Source organism: Mandrillus leucophaeus, unplaced genomic scaffold, assembly GCF_000951045.1.
Source record: "Mandrillus leucophaeus isolate KB7577 unplaced genomic scaffold, Mleu.le_1.0 Scaffold517, whole genome shotgun sequence".
Classification (NCBI taxonomy): Eukaryota; Metazoa; Chordata; class Mammalia; order Primates; family Cercopithecidae; genus Mandrillus; species Mandrillus leucophaeus.
Window position 1 is genome coordinate 560,514 of NW_012105553.1, and position 17,296 is coordinate 577,809.

At 49.6% G+C, this 17,296-nt stretch overlaps 1 protein-coding gene across 1 annotated transcript in view; it reads right to left on the reverse strand.

Moving 5' to 3' along the window:
• TNS3 (tensin 3) overlaps positions 1-17,296 on the reverse strand; it is a 330,636-nt gene that overhangs the window by 77,131 nt on the left and 236,209 nt on the right. The window contains exon 18 of the mRNA XM_011996485.1: positions 12,621-13,877. Within this exon, the coding sequence (XP_011851875.1) occupies positions 12,621-13,877 (1,257 nt within the window). The remainder of the gene's footprint in view (positions 1-12,620; positions 13,878-17,296) is intronic.

Below are 17,296 nucleotides of genomic sequence, written 5' to 3' on the forward strand. Positions count from 1 at the left end.
GTGGAAGGCAGCCCATGGGATCGCCTGCCTCTGCCTCGGATAACCGATGTGTGACTATTGGCTGTCCTCTAAATCCCACAGCAGGGTCACAAATCCTGCTCTCGTCAGAACCACCCTGCGGCACGCTCCAGCCTCAATGAGCCAACGGCCAGCTCTCCTGGAGGCTGGGACACGCACCTAAGTTGAGAACTGCAAATACACAACAGAACTGCAAATACACAACAGTGGTTCTCAAAGGCCGTTGTCCACCTTTTATCACTAAAATCCTGAAGCTCGGGCCTCACCCGTGAAGTCAGAACCTCCAGCGGTGAGACCTAAGTGTCAGTCTTTTTAAAAACTCCCTAGTGTTTCCAACACACAACCAAGCTCAAGAATCACAGCAGGTCTCAACCCTGAATTTGCACTGCATTATTTGGGGAGAGTTTTTAAAGCAAGTCTGACATCCAGGCCCCACCAGGGCCAACTCAATCTGCCACCCACCAGAGGTAGAAGCAGGTACCCGCATTTTTAGCATCTGCACTTTTAAAGCTCCCCAGGTGACTCCAACATGAAAGCCAAGGTGTCCAACCCCTGTTCTAAGAGATAGAATCCGCTCCTGGAGCAAATCTTCAGGATGCAATATTGACTAAGAGAGTAGACCTTCAGTGCTCTTACACAAAAGTAACTAGGTAAAGTGGTGGATATGTCCATTTGTTTGACTGTAGTGGTCCTCTCCCTATGTATAGGTATAACAAAATATCATGTTAAACACCTTAAATATATACAATGATAAATAAGTTAATTAAAACATAGAAAAAACGGGGCCAGGCACCGTGGCTCATGCTTATAATCCCAGCACTCTGAGAGGCTGAGGAGGGCGGATCATTTGAGTCCAGAAGTTCCAGATCAGCCTGGGCAACATGAAGAAACCCTGTCTCTACAGAAAAATACAAAAAAAATTAACCAGGCATGGTGGCACACGCCTGTCGTCCTAGCTACGCTGGAGGCTGAGGCGAGAGGATCAACTGAGCCCAGGAGGTCAAGGATGCAGTGAGCTGTGATCACACCAACTGCACTCCAGCCTGGGTGACAGAGTGAGATCCTATCTCAAAGAATAAATTAATTAATTAATTTAAAAAATAAAAAGAACAGATGAAAACTCACGACATGCTAGAACATTACCTATTTTAAAACATGCCTTCTTTCATTTTCTATCTGGCATTAGAACGTAAAGTCCCCATAAGCTACTGATTTATCTTGATATGGTCCTCTAGGAATGAAGTGCGACATCACACAGGTGTGCCTGATAGGCTCTGGAAGCTCCTTGCATTCCAAGGAGTGAAAACAAATCACGGGCAAAGACTGCTCCATGGTGAACCTGAGGCCTCCACACTTCAGCTCATTCACACACACCCACGAATCTTTTCAAGAGAGTGCGTAAAAAGAGGCAAGGTGGCACGACAAGGACGCCCCAACACTATTCCCGGTTGAAATGCTCCCAGAAATGGTTTTAGGAGCCTTCTCCCAAAACTGAAACAGGACTGATTGACCAGCCCCTTCCACCTGGAGGGCATAGCCTTAAAGAGCTGTGCAACTTGCATTTTTTCACAAAGTAATGTGTTAGGAAATCATTAGCCAGGGTTCTGACGGACATATCAAGATCAACCCAGGGAAGAGCCTTCCCGTCCCAGGCCCACCCTCCCTCAGTCGCGCTATCTCCATGCCTAACCCTGATTCTAAGAGAACGGGTGGGCACCGGCAAAACTGCAACAGAAGGTGAAGGGAGAGAATCCCATATTTTAGATTGCAAAATTGAAAATTCTTTCCACTGGGAAACACTGAAATCCAAGGCTAGGTGGTGGCATTTCTTCTAAAAAGGCATATTTAAAAGGGAAATGATATGTCCAAACAACGAAGCCCTCCAACATGAGAAATGTCAGCAATACCCAGTGTTTTGTAAGTCAACTGTAACCTAACGTGCAGATGTGAAAAGCTGCAAACCACAGAAGGGGGACCGCCGCCTGCCTCACACACTGCTCTGCCTCAAAGACCCCGAAGACCCCATCAACGGAGCTTCTGTACGGGCTTCAATTCCTGCCTGTTCACAGGGATTGGTTTTCTTTTTGGATCACCCCCATCACGTGACCTTACTGGCCTCTTCCCCAAACACTTCGCCTTTTTTTTTTTTTTTCTTCTTCTTCTGACGGAATCTTGCTCTGTCACCCAGGCTGGAGTGCAATGGTGTGATCTCGGCTCACTGCAACCTCTGCCTCCCAAGTTCCAGTGATTCTCCTGCCTCAGCTTCCTGAGTAGCTGGGACTACAGGCACGCGCCACCATCCCCGGCTAATTGTCGTATTTTTTAGTAGAGACGGGGTTTCACCGTATTGGCCAGGCTACTCTTGAAATCCTGACCTTGTGATCCACCCACCTCAGCCTCCCAAAGTGTTGGGATGACAGGCGTAAGCTGTGGTGCCCGGCCAACATTTCCTCTTTTAATCACCATGGTGTTTACTATCCCGTGCCTCAGGATGGATACAAGGGCTGTCCACCTTCAGAGACACATGGGCTGCCCTGAACATAAGTGTGGCCACGGGTCCACCTGGCTGATGAACTCTGGGGAGTGACGCAGCCGGTGACTTCTGGCAGAGGCCATGGGAGCGGGGAGTGCTCTCAGGAGTGTGGGCAGCCTTGGGTGCACAAAGAGGGCTCACCCCTCATCCCAGGCCCCGGCATGAGGCCCACATCAAGCCACAATGCAGTGGACATGTGGCATGACTGGAAGAAAGCCATGTTGCTGTGGAGTTGTTATAAAACTGCTCCACCCTGACAGAGGGAGAGAATTCTACCACCACCTACCTAGGATTCCATAAATTAGCAGCTCCCCTGAGCCAGCACTCAGGCTGTTAGGATCACACAGACCAGCCCACTTCCAGTGCAGCTCAGGCAGAGCTTCTGGGGACAAATGAAACACGCCAGAGACCTGGTGATGCCAAATGACTTTCAAGCATCAGGGGGGAAGTTGTCCAACAAGTTAGAGAGCGGCCATAGGACCCACCAGTTCCCCAACAAGTTACAGAGCTGCCACAGGACCTAGCAACCCCTCTCCTGAGCAACGCCCCAAACAACTGAAAGCAGGTGTTCAGACAAACACGGGCACACCCATGATCACAGCATCACCATTCACCAAGGCCAAAGGTGAAAATGACCCAGGTCTCCATCGAGAGAGGAATGGATAAACAAACTGTGCTCTATTCCTGCTGTGGAATATTGCTCTGCCATAAACAGTACTGAAGTTCCCACATGGGCTATAACACATCTGGCTTGAAAACATCACACAACACGTCACAGGAGTCAGCCACAAAAGGCACATATAGTGTGATGCCATTTATGTAAAATGCCCACAGTAGGCACATCCCCAGAGACAGGAGGGGATGAGTGAGTGTCAGGGGCTTGGGGAGGAGGTGTGGACGGGAAGTGACTTCAAGGGGTATAACGTTTCCCTTTGGGATGATGACAAATTTCTGAAACTGGATACTAATGACGGTTGCACAGCAATGCAAATGTCTTTACTACCACTGAACAGTACACTTAAAAATGATTAAAATGCTAAATTTTATGTTATGTGTATTTCACCACACTAAAAAATTAATGAGTATTTTTCAAAACTGAGGGATGATTTCTGTTTTCTAGTGTGGGCCGGACCAAAGATTTTCATCTCAAAATGCAAATGACTTTATTGTGAATTACTTTATTTTTATTTTTCCTTTGACATGAGTGTTAGCATGTTAAATTTAGTTTTTAGTATGTGCTTAAGGAGGTTATATTAGCTATGACTTTCATCTCAGGAGAGTAAAGATGGCATTAGAAGGTATCTGTTATAGAAACAATACTTCATTTTGGGCCTGAGCCAGTGAAGATCCCTTGCTGTGGCTATCACGGGCAGTGTAGGCTGAGCAGAAGATGGTCTGCAATCCACACCTCAAAGTCCCAGAAGGCCCAGATAGCACCTTCTCCTCTGTGGCCCGAGCCTCTCAGCAGTGTCTTCAGAGCGCCCACCAAAGTGGCGGGGTGGGAAACCAAGTCCCCCTGCTTTGCAGAGTGAGAGTCTCTGGGGCAAATGGAAATGACTCATCAACTCCAAAATTTCAAAGTTGGTTTTATGCAATAAAAGAAAGTCACTGCAATGGCAGTTTCCCAGAGCAGACTTGAGTTTCTCATTCTAAAATATTCTCCGAACGGGACACCCACAGAGCTCCCTGTAGTGCAGTGGGCTGACTCGATTATTAAATGTGCACTCACATACACATGGCTTGTTCATATCCATGGCCCTAAAGCATCAGAGTCTGAAGTCGAGAGGAGCTGTGTCGAGTCCTGACCCTTGGGCAGGAGTCTCTTTTTAGAGCTCTCAAGGCACATAAATATCCCATTTCTCTCAGCCACCTCCAGAGACTGACGCTCACAGATGGAGAAAAAATCTTGTTTTGCCCGTGGTAGCAAACAGAGAGTAAGAGTCCCTCGTGGACACATGTCCAGTGCCAGGGTCCCTGGCTCCTCGGCTCCCAGACCTCCTTTACCCTGGTTCTCTGATGTGAGTACCAGGAAGTCCCTCTTAGAAGACCTGGGTCCTAGGACCTCACCCAGCTGCTTCGAGGGTGCAGTGGCCAAGGGAAACCTCTCAGAGAAAAGGTGACCCTGGGCTGACTGTGACCATCCAAAGACAGCCCCCAAAAGGCGGAGGTGCTGGCGTGAGACCTGGTCTCTTGCTGACGCCTGAGTCCTTGGAGGGCTCCAGGAGTGTCTATGCTTGGTGCTGCAGTCAATCCTCCATCCTCTACCCCAGATGCGCATGCTGGTGTCTTCCCCCATGCGCCGAGGGTCTGGCACTGGCAAGGTGACGCCCGTAACTGGGGACTGCTCAGTTATAACACAGTATGGAAATAATGACACCTGGACCTTTAGAAAGTACCGTGGATCCTCTGTGTCCCCAGCATGGCTCTGAAACCCCCATATCCAGATCACTAACAGCCAAATCCAAGGCCCCTTCATTCTCCCAATGTCCAGCTGCTGCAGGGGCAGGCGCTGGGGCCCACTTACTCACTTCCCTCCTTCTCTCCTGAGATTTTGCCTCTGCAGAATGGCACCCTCATCCTGCCTAAATGCTATCCTCCATTGTCTCTGGGCCCCTAATGGAGCTCCTGGGCTCAGTGCACCTTCTCAGTGCCTTCTCTTCTGGTAAGACAGTGATCATGCAAAAAAGAAAAGAAAAGAAAAGAAAAGAAAAAAAAGCAAGTGAGGGCCCAGCCCAAGATTCCGAGGCTCGCCTCTGCCCTCAGGGAAGAGCCATGCCCCTTGGCCCCCATCCTGGCCCTCCATGGTGGGGCCTATCTGCATCTCCAGCCTCACTTCCCGGCACTGAACTTCCCTGGCACACTATGCTTTCTCGCAGTCCGCCTCTCCTCCAGACCGTCTGTCTGGTAAGGATCCCTCTGCCTCACAAGGCCTGGCTGAGAGGCTCTGGCTGAGCACCCCCAGCACGTTCCCCAACTCTGGAGTTGAAATAAGATGGAACTGTCTGCATGTCTCCACTTTGTGAGGCTGTGAGCCTTCTGCCACAGAATCAGAGCTTGCAGATGACCTGCTTTCTGAACCCTAAAGCGCTCTTCCAGCTTTCACATTTGGTTCCTTTGGCTGGAGTTTAGCACACAATTTAAATCAACGGGCTCCCCATGGTCAACTATTAAAAGCTGACAGTTTCCATTGCTCTGAACTTTCTTTAGGATGCACAGGTTATCAGCCATGGGTTAGCACTAACAGAGCAGGTGCCGAGTCTGGGAGGGACACTGAATGCCTGGTGGGAATGCCACAGCACTGTCTGCAAGCAGAACAGGGCCTGCCAGGTTCCTGTCGTCACAGGGTGGAGGTTGATGTAACATGAATAAAATATTTTGACAACATGAAGCAAAGAGCCCTCAAGGTATGAAAAAAAAAACCACAGAACTGGCTTTCTGCCACCCATGGAATCATAAATTTCACAGGTTGAGTCATTTCTTTTGTTACTGGGATATCATCAGTTGAAATCTTCCCCCACTTAAAAGGGTATGATGCAAAAAACCCACCACGTGCAGGTTGAAACCAGGCTGAGACCCAGAGTGGGGCGGGGACAATGAGCCTGGAAGCAGCACCCAGTGCAGGCTGAAACCAGGCTGAGACCCAGAGTGGGGCGGGGACAATCAGCCTGGAAGCAGCACCCAGGGCCTCTTCCACAAAACACTGATGGTGGCAGAAGTCAGATCAGAGTGAGGGAGCAGGGCCTCATGGCTGGCGGACACTTGTGGGGAGCAAAATGCCCCCGAACCAACTCCCTGAATCTCACCCATTCTACAAGAAGGACATAAAACTGTGCTCACTGGCACAGAGAGCGCCCAGGTCTCAGCCACCAGAGCTTTGTGATATCCCACCTCTGGACAGCCTCTCTCTGGTCTTGTGGGTGGGCAGGGCTACTCTACACTGTCCAGTGATAAATCCCCCTCAGTGCCCATTCAGCAGAGCAATTCTGGTCTCGAAATGATCATCTGCAGTTCCGCCTGTCCCAGACCCCTATATCTGCAAACATATGTCGAACTCTTCCTGCATGCCAGGGAAAAAAAATAATGAGCACTTCCCTCAAGAGGTTTGCTGCCTGGTGTAAGAGGGTGAGTTTAGTGGAATTAGGACATGGCCATGGGGCGCAGTCAGAGAGATGAGAGATCTGTTATGTGTCCCAGTGAAAATGAAAGTACTTAAAACAGTGTAGGCACTCAGGCACTCAGAGTAACGGTTCTTACTATTTCCAACATCATCAACATCACCATCACTAACACCACCATAAACATCATCACTATCATTACATTCATCACCGTCATCACCACCATCACCAAACCATCATCATCACCATCAGCATCATCACCATCATCACAGTCATCACCATCATCACTGTCACCATCACCATCAACATCACCACAGTCATCACCATCATCACCATCACTATCACCATTATCACCATCACCATTACCACCATTAACATCATCATCACCATCAACATCACCACCATCATCAGAGTCATTACCATCACCATCACTATCACCACCACCAACATCATCACAGTCATCACCATCATCAGGACCATCACCATCACCATTATAATCACCATTACCACTATCAACATCACCACCACCATCAACATCATCACCGTCATTACAGTCATCACCATCATCACGGTCATCACCATCATCACTATCATCATCACCATCACCACCATCAACATCATCACAGTCATCACCATCATCACTATCATCAGGGTCATCACCAACATCAGGATCATCACCATCATCACCATGACCATCATCACCATCAACATCATCACCACCTTCAACATCATCACCATCATCATTGTCATCAGCACCATCACCAAACAATCATCACCATCACCACCATCACCATCATTACCATCATCACCATCATCACTCATCATCACCATCACCGTCATCACCATCACCATCACCACCATCAGCATCACCACCATCAACATCATCTCCATCACCATTGTCATCATCACCATCACCAGCACCATCACAGTCATCATCTCCATCACCATCATCATCATCATCATCATCACCATGATCATCACCATGATCATCACTACCATCAGCAGCAGAACCACCATTATTATCATTGTGCTGGTATGAAAGACTTTCTCAGGAAATACTTAGCCTTCACATATAATTTTCATCTCATAAATAATGCAGGATACCCAGAAGTCCCCCAGAGGTGCACTGGGCAAGGCTATTCCCAACTCTCTACCACAAGTGGTGGTCTTTCTCATAATGAGGACATAATCTGCAAATAGTGAAAGGCTCTGGTAACTTCAGGATGCTGAGGTCTCTGTGACAAACCTTCATCTACCGTCAGAATTAAGAAAGCTGTGTAGCAGTCTGTGTCCAGGGATGAGATGGAAGGCAGCCCAGCAAGAAGGGGCTCATGTAGACATGGCGCTCTCAGAACTTCCAGTCTACAGTTTCCCCTTGTGAGTGAGACTCAAGAGAGTCTCCAGTCAGTCAGGCAATGCCGCACCATCTATGGGGCTGACCCTCACACACACACATGTGGAAATGATTCCCCTTGCAGGGTAAGTGATGGGACCATTCTGGGCATGTCATGAGCCTTTCAGACATGCCAGGATCCTTCCTATTCACATGTGGAGCTAAGCTGAAAGAGGAGGACTCCAGCTCAGCAGCCCTGGTCTCCTTTGGCTGGCTGAGGAGATGGATATGGGTTGGGGGATCTAAGATGCCTTCAAAGCGCAGGCACTCCAGCAGCATCCCCAACCTTCTGACGATGTCCCAGGGACTCGGAACCAACTGCTTTGCTACCACACTTGTCCCTGCTAGGATCTAGTGATTTTTGTTTTCTGCTGCTTGCCAAAGTAGCCACTTCCTATTGAGAAATGTCAATACTGAAATTTAAATTTTAAAATCAAAAAGAGTTCCAGTGTTTTCTATACCTGCCAGGGAGGAAAGAAACGATTCCTTCCCTGCTTAGCTGCAGTGCCTGAGAGCTGTAGAAGTAATTTTTTTTTTTTTTTTTTTGAGCCAGAGTGTTTGCTCTGTCACCTAAGCTGGAGTACAGTGGTGCAATCTCAGTTCGCTGCAATCTCTGCCTCCTGGGTTCAAGTGATTCTCCTGCCTCAGCCTCCCAAATAGCTGGGATTACAGGCATGAACTACCACGCCAGGCTAATTTTTGTAACTTTAGTAGAGACAGGGTTTTGCCATGTGGAACGGGCTGGTCTCGAACTCCTGACCTCAGGTGATCTGCCTCCCTCAGCCCAGTGAGCAATTTTTAAAGGGATTTCTATCAGGTCAGAAAGTCCTGGACTGAGATCCAAAAGCCTGCCATGCAGGCTGTTCAGAGACCACCTCTACACTGTGCAGGCTTTTTACACTAAATGAAGTGCAAGTCTCAAGGCTTGCTGCATCTCCCAGCTTGGTGCTTACCTAGCACAAGAGGCACGTCCTGGAAGAGGAAGCAGAGCTCCCAGGAAAGGCACGGCTCCCTCTGCCCTGTTTCCAACGCTGCAGCTAACCCTTCAGTGTCCATTCATCACTGCTCATGGACAGTTGCTCACGTGTGTCAGGGTTCCTACAAGAAGGTCACTTCCCAATTTTAAAAAGCTCTGGGGAAACTGGTATCCGGTTTTGCTTATATCTAATCTTCTGACATCTTTTTAGTTCTGACGCTAGAAAAAAATGGACAAATGGTCCGAGATGCCTGTCAAATATGCACAGATTAATAAATACTTTACATTTGTATTGTCAATACCCAAATATACACTGAATTTTACTGGTCTATTGCTGAGATATGAAAGTCCTTCAACTTCAAATGGTAACTAAATAACTTTTATAATAAAATGAATTAAAGAAGTTCTAAAATCAAAATCAAAATGTGTTACTGGGTTGGGCACAGTGGCTCACGCTTATAATCCCAGCACTTTGGGAGGCCGAGGTGGGCATATCGCAAGGTTGGGAGTTCAAGACCAGCTTGGCCAATATGGTGAAACCCCATCTCTACTAAAAATACAAAAATTAGCCGGGCATGGAGGTGCGCGCCTGTAGTCCCAGCTACTCGGCAGGCTGAGGCAGGAGAATCATTTGAACCCAGGAGGCGGAGGTTGCAGTGAGCCGAGATTGTGCCACTGCACTCCAGCCTGGGCGACAGAGCAAGACTCAAAAAAAAAAATTATTATTAAAGTAATCAGTTTGGCTGGGAGCGGTAACTCACACCTGTAATCCCAGCACTTTGGGAGACCAAGGCAGACATCACAAGGTCAGTAGATCAAGACCATCCTGGCTAACACGGTGAATCCCCATCTCTACTAAAAATACAAAAAATTAGCCGGGCATGGTAGCAGGTGCCTGTAGTCCCAGCTACTGGGTTGAGGCAGGAGAATGGCATGAACCTGGGAGGCGGAGCTTGCAGTGAGCTGAGATCACATCACTGCACTCCAGCCTGGGCGACAGAGTGAGACTCTGTCTCAAAAAAATAAATAAATAAAAATAAAAATAAATAAATAATGAATTTACCAAGTAATTTAAAAACAGCCAATCTGAGGGTGAATAATATGATGTGGCTTTCTAAAACTCCAGGCCTTATAACTGTTTATTTGCAGCAAGAACGGGGAATCACCAAGGATTGAATTCAATCAATTGGAAGACATATTAACCTCAAGAGACCACTATATGTTAACCTAAGCCATGGAGTCCTCTTCTCCACATACACTCAGATGCCTCCAGCCTCCTCCAAACCTACATGAGATTGTTATCCAGGAGAAAAGACTTCTGATTTTAATGTTTCCAAGTAACTTCTTTCAAGAAGGTTTGGTGAAGTAAGTCAGGTGTGATACTGCAGACAGTTTTGTTCTCATTAGAGCCTTTTTTGTAAACTCAGAATTTCCCAAATATATTTGTTTAATGCATCAACCTGGACCTATTGTTCAGGAACTGCTACCCTGCTGTGGTATTGTGGTTGCTATACAGCTGTATTGTAAAGTCCAATAATCTACTCATGGGGGACTCTCCAGGCTCCTTCAAACTCCCAGCTCAGGACATACAAAGACGGAGTTACTCAGGCAGGCTGGAATGACAGCTGTTTGCTCAGTCACACCCCTAGTAAGTGAGAGGTGGATGTGGACGAGCCTTTCTTCACACCTTCCCTGGGCCAGGCACTGGGATAGGGTTTCCTTCTCACAGATGGAGTGAAGAGAAATTCACAGAGACACTGCCCTTTACACACGTGCGTCACTCAGGCAGCCCTCGGCACACTCAGACCTGAAGCCAGGACCAACATCTGCAGAGCGTGTGCTCCTTCCCCCAGGCCACCCCAGACCTGAGTTGGGACTGTAGTCCTCACCTGGGTGACTCCAAAGAGGATGGAGACACTGAGTCCACACCGCAGGGCACTGACATTTGTTCTACTACGCTGGTCCCATGTGAACCTGGGCGGGCCATGTAACCTACTGACATCTCCGTCAACACGACTATAAGGCAGGGACTGGTGCCTGCAGCCAGGGTGCTTAGGATGATGACATGGGCCAGCACATCTAAACCAAGAACCACGCGGGCATAAATGGTAGCATCTCTCATCAGTGTTACCAGCACATGGTGGGAATCACATGCACAGTGTCACATAGCCATATTCTCCCTCGTCCTTTACCTCTCTGGTCTTCACTTTTAGAGGCAAGTCCCTCTAAGGAGCCAGCGGCCCCCATTTGCCAACACACCCCAACGTGCCAATGTGGGAGGCCCTGGCATCATATGGATGCCACACTCTCTGGCCCAAGGTTATCCTTGGGTCCTGGTCCCTGCATATCACTGCCAGGGCTCCCAGAACACAGCTCTGTCTCTCCACCTCCTGTAGCCTCCCAGCGGCCCCCAGGCATAGCCGCTACAGCCTGGCTGCCCTCCCCTGGCGTGCACCTCTGTGCAGAAGCTTCCAGACCACATGATCTCACCCACACAGTCCCCTACTGAGACAACCCTGCTCCATTTCAGTGCCCTTCTCTGCCTGCTGAGTGTCTTCCCTGGCTGACATGACCACCTCCAGCTCTCTGGTCCCCTCGGCTTTCATGACTTCCCAACAGAAAGAACACTGTATAGTAATCTGGTCCCAACATGCAACTTGCCCCATTACATCGATGCAGCTTGAAGACAGTGCCGCTGTAACCTAGGCAGAGGTCACTGCCTGTCCACCACTCCCAGCCCTGGTTCTTCCCAGGCCTCAAAGCTAGGCAGAAAGGCCCTGTGCTGGTTTCTAAACCACCAGCCTCAGGGGAAAAGGACACGTGCAGTCTTGGCCTCCCTGCAGTTAGCATGACCCCCACCTAGTTTTGGGACATCCCCAGGAGGCCCCTGCACCTGGCCCCATGGCTCTGGGCCCCACCACAGCTCTCAGTCCCCTCACCCATGAGCCTGCTCCCCCAAGCCCCACCCATCACTAAGCTGCTCTCCGTGGTAGAACCCCTTGTGGACCCCAAGCCTCCACCCAGGCACTGCCTTCCATAACCAGTCCCCCGACACCACCATGGCCAACTCTGACACGTGTATTTGTAATCAGAACATTTTATACCACCACTGCTGAATCACTTCCTTGTGACAAAGCTGTCTGAGGGCTCAGCAGTCCTCTTCATCCCCAACCTTCAGCCCCACTGAAGTAGCTGGCATTTTTCCACAAAGCCCTGATCTATACCACAAGGACAGAAGTAAGTATGCTTCCTTCGTAAATCCACCAGCATTCATGAAGGGAGAACGGTTTCACTGTTAAGCCCATTCTGCAATGAAGGCATGAGGGGCCCTTCCCTGCCCCTGCACTGATGTTAACAGCAGGTCTTCTGCCTGGTTCTCCCACCCTCCAAATCTCCCACCAAGGGACCACACCAGCCTGACAGCATTTGGATCCTAGGCCAAAATTCACGAGAGTTGAAACTGCAAGGGAAATGTCCCTCCCTTGTGGGTTTTGCCAAAAGCGAACCTACTAGGCTGATTTCTCATCACGTTAGCCTCCCGTGGAGCACCTCCCGTGGAGCACCTCCCGTGGAGCCCCAGCTCACCTTGCCGCCCAGGGGCCCTGTTGGGGCCCTCTCCTGTGTCAGGCAGTCTGCTGCTTGCCCGGAGCCCGCCTCCCACGCTGTCCGGAGACACAGAGCCATTGGCCTGGCTACCGAGGGCATTCATGTGGGTAGGGATGGGTTCGAAGGTGGGATCCAGCTCCAGGATCAGCCTGTTGAGCTGTTCGATGGACTGGTCGATGTCCAGGGTGGGCGAGCCCGGGGAGGGGCCTGTGCTCAGCTCTGGGCCAGCTCCATTCATAACCTGGTCGCCTGGAAACCTGGGTTTGAACGCTTTGCTGGGAGAGGGCTGCTGTGTGTCAGAGGGGTGTGGCCCACTGCCTACACCCCTCTGGACAGCCACCCTACTGCTGGTCCCTCGGGTGGGGGTGAGTGGGACTCTGGGCTGGGCCTGGACGAGGCCGGGATTGTCTGCAGGGCCGCGGCTCACCAGCCGGGCTTCCCCATCGGGGGCGAAGCTATACTGGTGAGCTACAACCATCTGCTGCTGGCGCACCCAGGTCTGTGTGGAGTAGCTGCTCTGCCCGTAGGCCTGCATCTGAGAGGACACTGAGGGCTTTCTCAGCAGGGGCTGGGGCTGCTTGGGTTCTCGACTTCCAAAAGTCCGCTCCCGCTCATAGGGGCCGTCCATGCCAAGGCCCAGGTCCGGAACAAGGGTGCCCTGCGGATCTTCACCAACGTTGTTGCCAAAACCGTCAGATAGGAGTGAATTCTGGCTGCTCTTGTGGCAGGTGAAGGGACCCAGGTGGGCCGACTGCGGCCCTTCCGAGGAGGATAGGGTCCCAAGGCTGTCCACACTGTGCAGGTCGTGGTGGGGCATCTCGTCATCCAGAATGTCCGTCTCCCGGTCCTTCAGAGCAGCGTCTCCATTCACATGAACCTGGGCCGGCACCACGTGGCGAGTCCCACTGTACTTGCTTCGAGCATCAGTCATTTCCTTGAGGGAGCTTCCAGGATCCTCCAGGCCAAAGCCACTGAGCAGCTGGTCCAACTCGGCCTTCTCCTGGGCGCTCAGGCCCCTCCTGGTTCCTGCAGCCAGGCGCTCTTCCGTCTTATCAGTCCTGGCAGAGGCTGTAGAGTGGCCGGAGTCACTGCTGACAGACAAGGTGTGGTCACTGTGGTCTGGGCTGTTGGTGGTCGGGACGGCCTGGGGGCCACCTGGGATGCCAGGATCTGAGGAGCTTTTCTTCCTCACCTTCGCGTAAAGGCTGCCATCGACAGGGCCCTGCGTGTGTAGCACTGTGGGGGAGAAAACCAGAGAGAGGCTTTCAGTCCGGGATGAAAGCAAGTCTCACACCCTCAGAATGAGTGTGTCCATTTGTCTAAACAAATAAATGGATTCAAAATATGATTTACAATAAACAGGGACAAAGATCCCTCTAAGATCACAAAGTTCTATATAGACTCTGGAGGATGCCAATGAAAAGGCATTCAAATCAACATCCTCAGGTGCTTGAATCATTTCTACCTTTCCATGCAGAACAAATTGTCATTCTGAACTCTGGGATTCTTCACCTTTTGAATCATCTTGCCTTTGGGGCTCATTGTTAATTTCATCACGACTGTGAACGTTGAGGCCAGCTCGGCTCATAAATCCCCAAGAATGGACTGTTCATCTTAGACAAAGAAGAGCTTCCGTTCATAGACCTGTCTAACATTGGTTGAGCATCAGCGAGGTGCTGGGTAGCAAATTCCTATTAAATTGAATGTCTTGGTGAAACCCGTCTCTACTAAAAATACAAAAATTAGCCAGGTGTGGTGGTGCATGCCTGTAGTCTCAGCTAGTCAGGAGGCTGAGGCAAGAGAATTGCTTGAACCTGCGAGGCAGAGGATGTAGTGAGCAGTGGTCGTGCCACTGCACTCCAGCCTGGGCAAGAGAGTAAGACTCTGTCTCGAAAAAAAACAAGGAAAAAAAACTGAATGTCTGCTCAAATGTCAATATGAGATTCAATGAAAAGAGAAAGTACAGGAATTGGTTTGGGTCTTCCTGCTTGGCACAGCAACTTTGGGCCAAGTAGGTGCCTGGTGAATGTCTCAGGATCACAGACACTTGAGGCTGACTTTCATGCGCTGATTTCCATACATGGAATGTCAAGAAAATAAAATTTTGAACTAAAGTGTGGGCAGGAAGGGCTGAAGCATCGGCTGCTATTATTAATCATGGCCATGACTCTGGCATTCTGGGACTCCCGAGCCTCAATGTGCTGACTGGCCAATTGCCGTGACCACACACAGCAGGTCCTTGCCAAGAGCCTCCTAAAATAAGCTGGAGTTTGTAGTCAGCACATGCCGCACCCCATGGGCCTCCCCCACCTTCTACTTTCTCAACTGTGAAATTGCAAGCATTCCACAGCCAGGGAGCTGCTGGTGGTGGGAAGCCCACGTTGCGTGGGCACCTGGAATTTGAGAGACGTGAGCCACTACCTAACAGCAGTCACCAAGCCTGGCCCAGGAGCCCTCTGGAGGGACCTGCCCTAAGCATGTGCCTCATAGCCCCGGGCTCCAGGCTGATGCACCACCATGGTCAGCAGCTGCTGGCTTTTTTGAAAACACTGGGACAACGTGTTAGGACAGAGTCCTGAGAGGTACTGGGGTGTGGTGCTGAAAACACGCCCACGTAAGGCTTTCTTCTTGTTTCAACCGTGCCCAAGGGAAAGCATGCAGAGAAGCAGGGAGTGGGGAGAGTGGACACAGGGGTATGGGCCCATCTGCAGTGGCCGTGACTCCCATCCTAAAGTCAAGCCTAGGGAAGGGAGGGTCTGGGAGTAGAAATGCTACACAAAATGCTGAAAATAAACCAAGTCTTCAAGGCAGGGAAAGTGATGACAGGACATATGCCATGGGATTCATTCAAGGTAACAGCCTCAGTAACAGCTGCTGTTTTCTGAGTACCTTTTATTGACAGGACAGAAGCATCGTGCATTTTCTCTAATTTTCACAGTATGACCTATTTTCTTGTTTATCTATAAGCAACTGAGGATCAAAGAGAATAAATAATTTGCCCAAGGTCAGGCAGCTGCTAGGAGGTGGAGATAGGCCTAGAACCCAGGTGCACTGGCCCTGACGCCTGTGTGCTACTGCTGGCCCACTGCCCACCTGCTCAGAGAGCACCAGGAGGGCACACACCTGGAGGCTCTGTCAGTGGCCCTGCCCACAAAGAGGTGGCACTGAACTCACATTGCACTGACCAGGGATCACCGAGTGACCAGGCTTCAGAACAGGCAGAGACTAAAACACCTACTTCACCCAGCTCTGTGCAAATTAAACAAAGGAGACACCTGGAAAGACTGGCCTAAATTATAAGGCACGTGCAAATATCACCTCTACAATTTCAAAAATGGAAAATGCAATCCATTTGTTAATGCAATCACTAGGCGATTGCGAAGTAGAGTGGTCCCTTGAAGAAGCTCTGGCATCAGATGGACACTGGTTCAGATCCCAGCTCTATCCTGAGTCCACCCTTAGGGTTCTACCAACTGGTGCATTCACCTTGACCTTCAGCTTCCTGGCTATAAAATGAGGGTGTGGGTAGATGGTTCTAGGAAAAGGTAGACCTGAGAATTAAACGGCATAGCACAGGGGTGAGTGTCTTTATAGGCCCTGAGTAAACATCAATTTAATTTGGTTTCTGTTTAGATTTCCTGTTACCAGGAAAATTTAACAAATGTAAGACCTGGTAAATCCTTCTTGCTGTTTTCAGAGTGTGAGAAGGAGGTGCTGATAAACAGCTTCTGCTCCGTGAAAATGACAAAAGACTCCTCCTCCTCCCCACGATGGAGGGTGCTGTATGGCCATCAACCCAGTCCCTCCCACACCTGGCTGGCAGCCAGGACACACACTGCAGGGCCACTCAGCCCGGGGCATAAGCCTACCCACTACGGTCACAGATTTCACACTGCTAAGTCTATATGACTCCCACACCCTTCTCCCTAAATCTGAGTTAAAATAAATTGGCACAATGACATAAAAAAAAAAAAAGCCCAAGAATGAGTTGTAAAACAATTCTTCTAATCTAAATTAAAATGCTGTCAAAAAGGGCTTATTAATCAGTCTGAGGTGGAATCCTTCAGCTAGCTCCCTGCCCTGCCTGCTAAGAACAGTATGTGATTAGAAGGCTCCGTACCAAATGGTAAGGCAGAGGATAGTCCCTCTCCTGTGGGAGGGTATGAATAATCCTATTTTATTAGTGGTAGAAATCTTAAAATAATAATACATGCATTAAAAGCAACAACATTTCCATTACCATTGACTATACACTCCATCTATGTCAGGCCCATTCTGAGCCCTCCAAGCGGGGTCTCATCAAATCCTGATAGCCCAGGTGGTGTTCAACCACCTTCCTATTAATACATGAGAGCACAGCCATGGGACAGAGAGGGTCCAGTCCAGCCCTATCCAGCGTCAAAGACAAGGCTGGACTCCTGCTAAACTTCCTGCTACAAACATATGTAGTTTTCTACATCAGAAAATGCCCAATAAATGTTAAATGTACAGGAAAAGAATATGAAGCATTATCAGGTGAATTCCAAGATAGGACTGTCGGTCAAGCTTCTGAATCACTCGGTAGCAACACAGATCTTTCTAAAGGTGCAGAGCTCTGGGTAGGCCATCCCAGGAGCTCCACAGACAACCCCCTGCACCTACACCCCCGTGGTCTT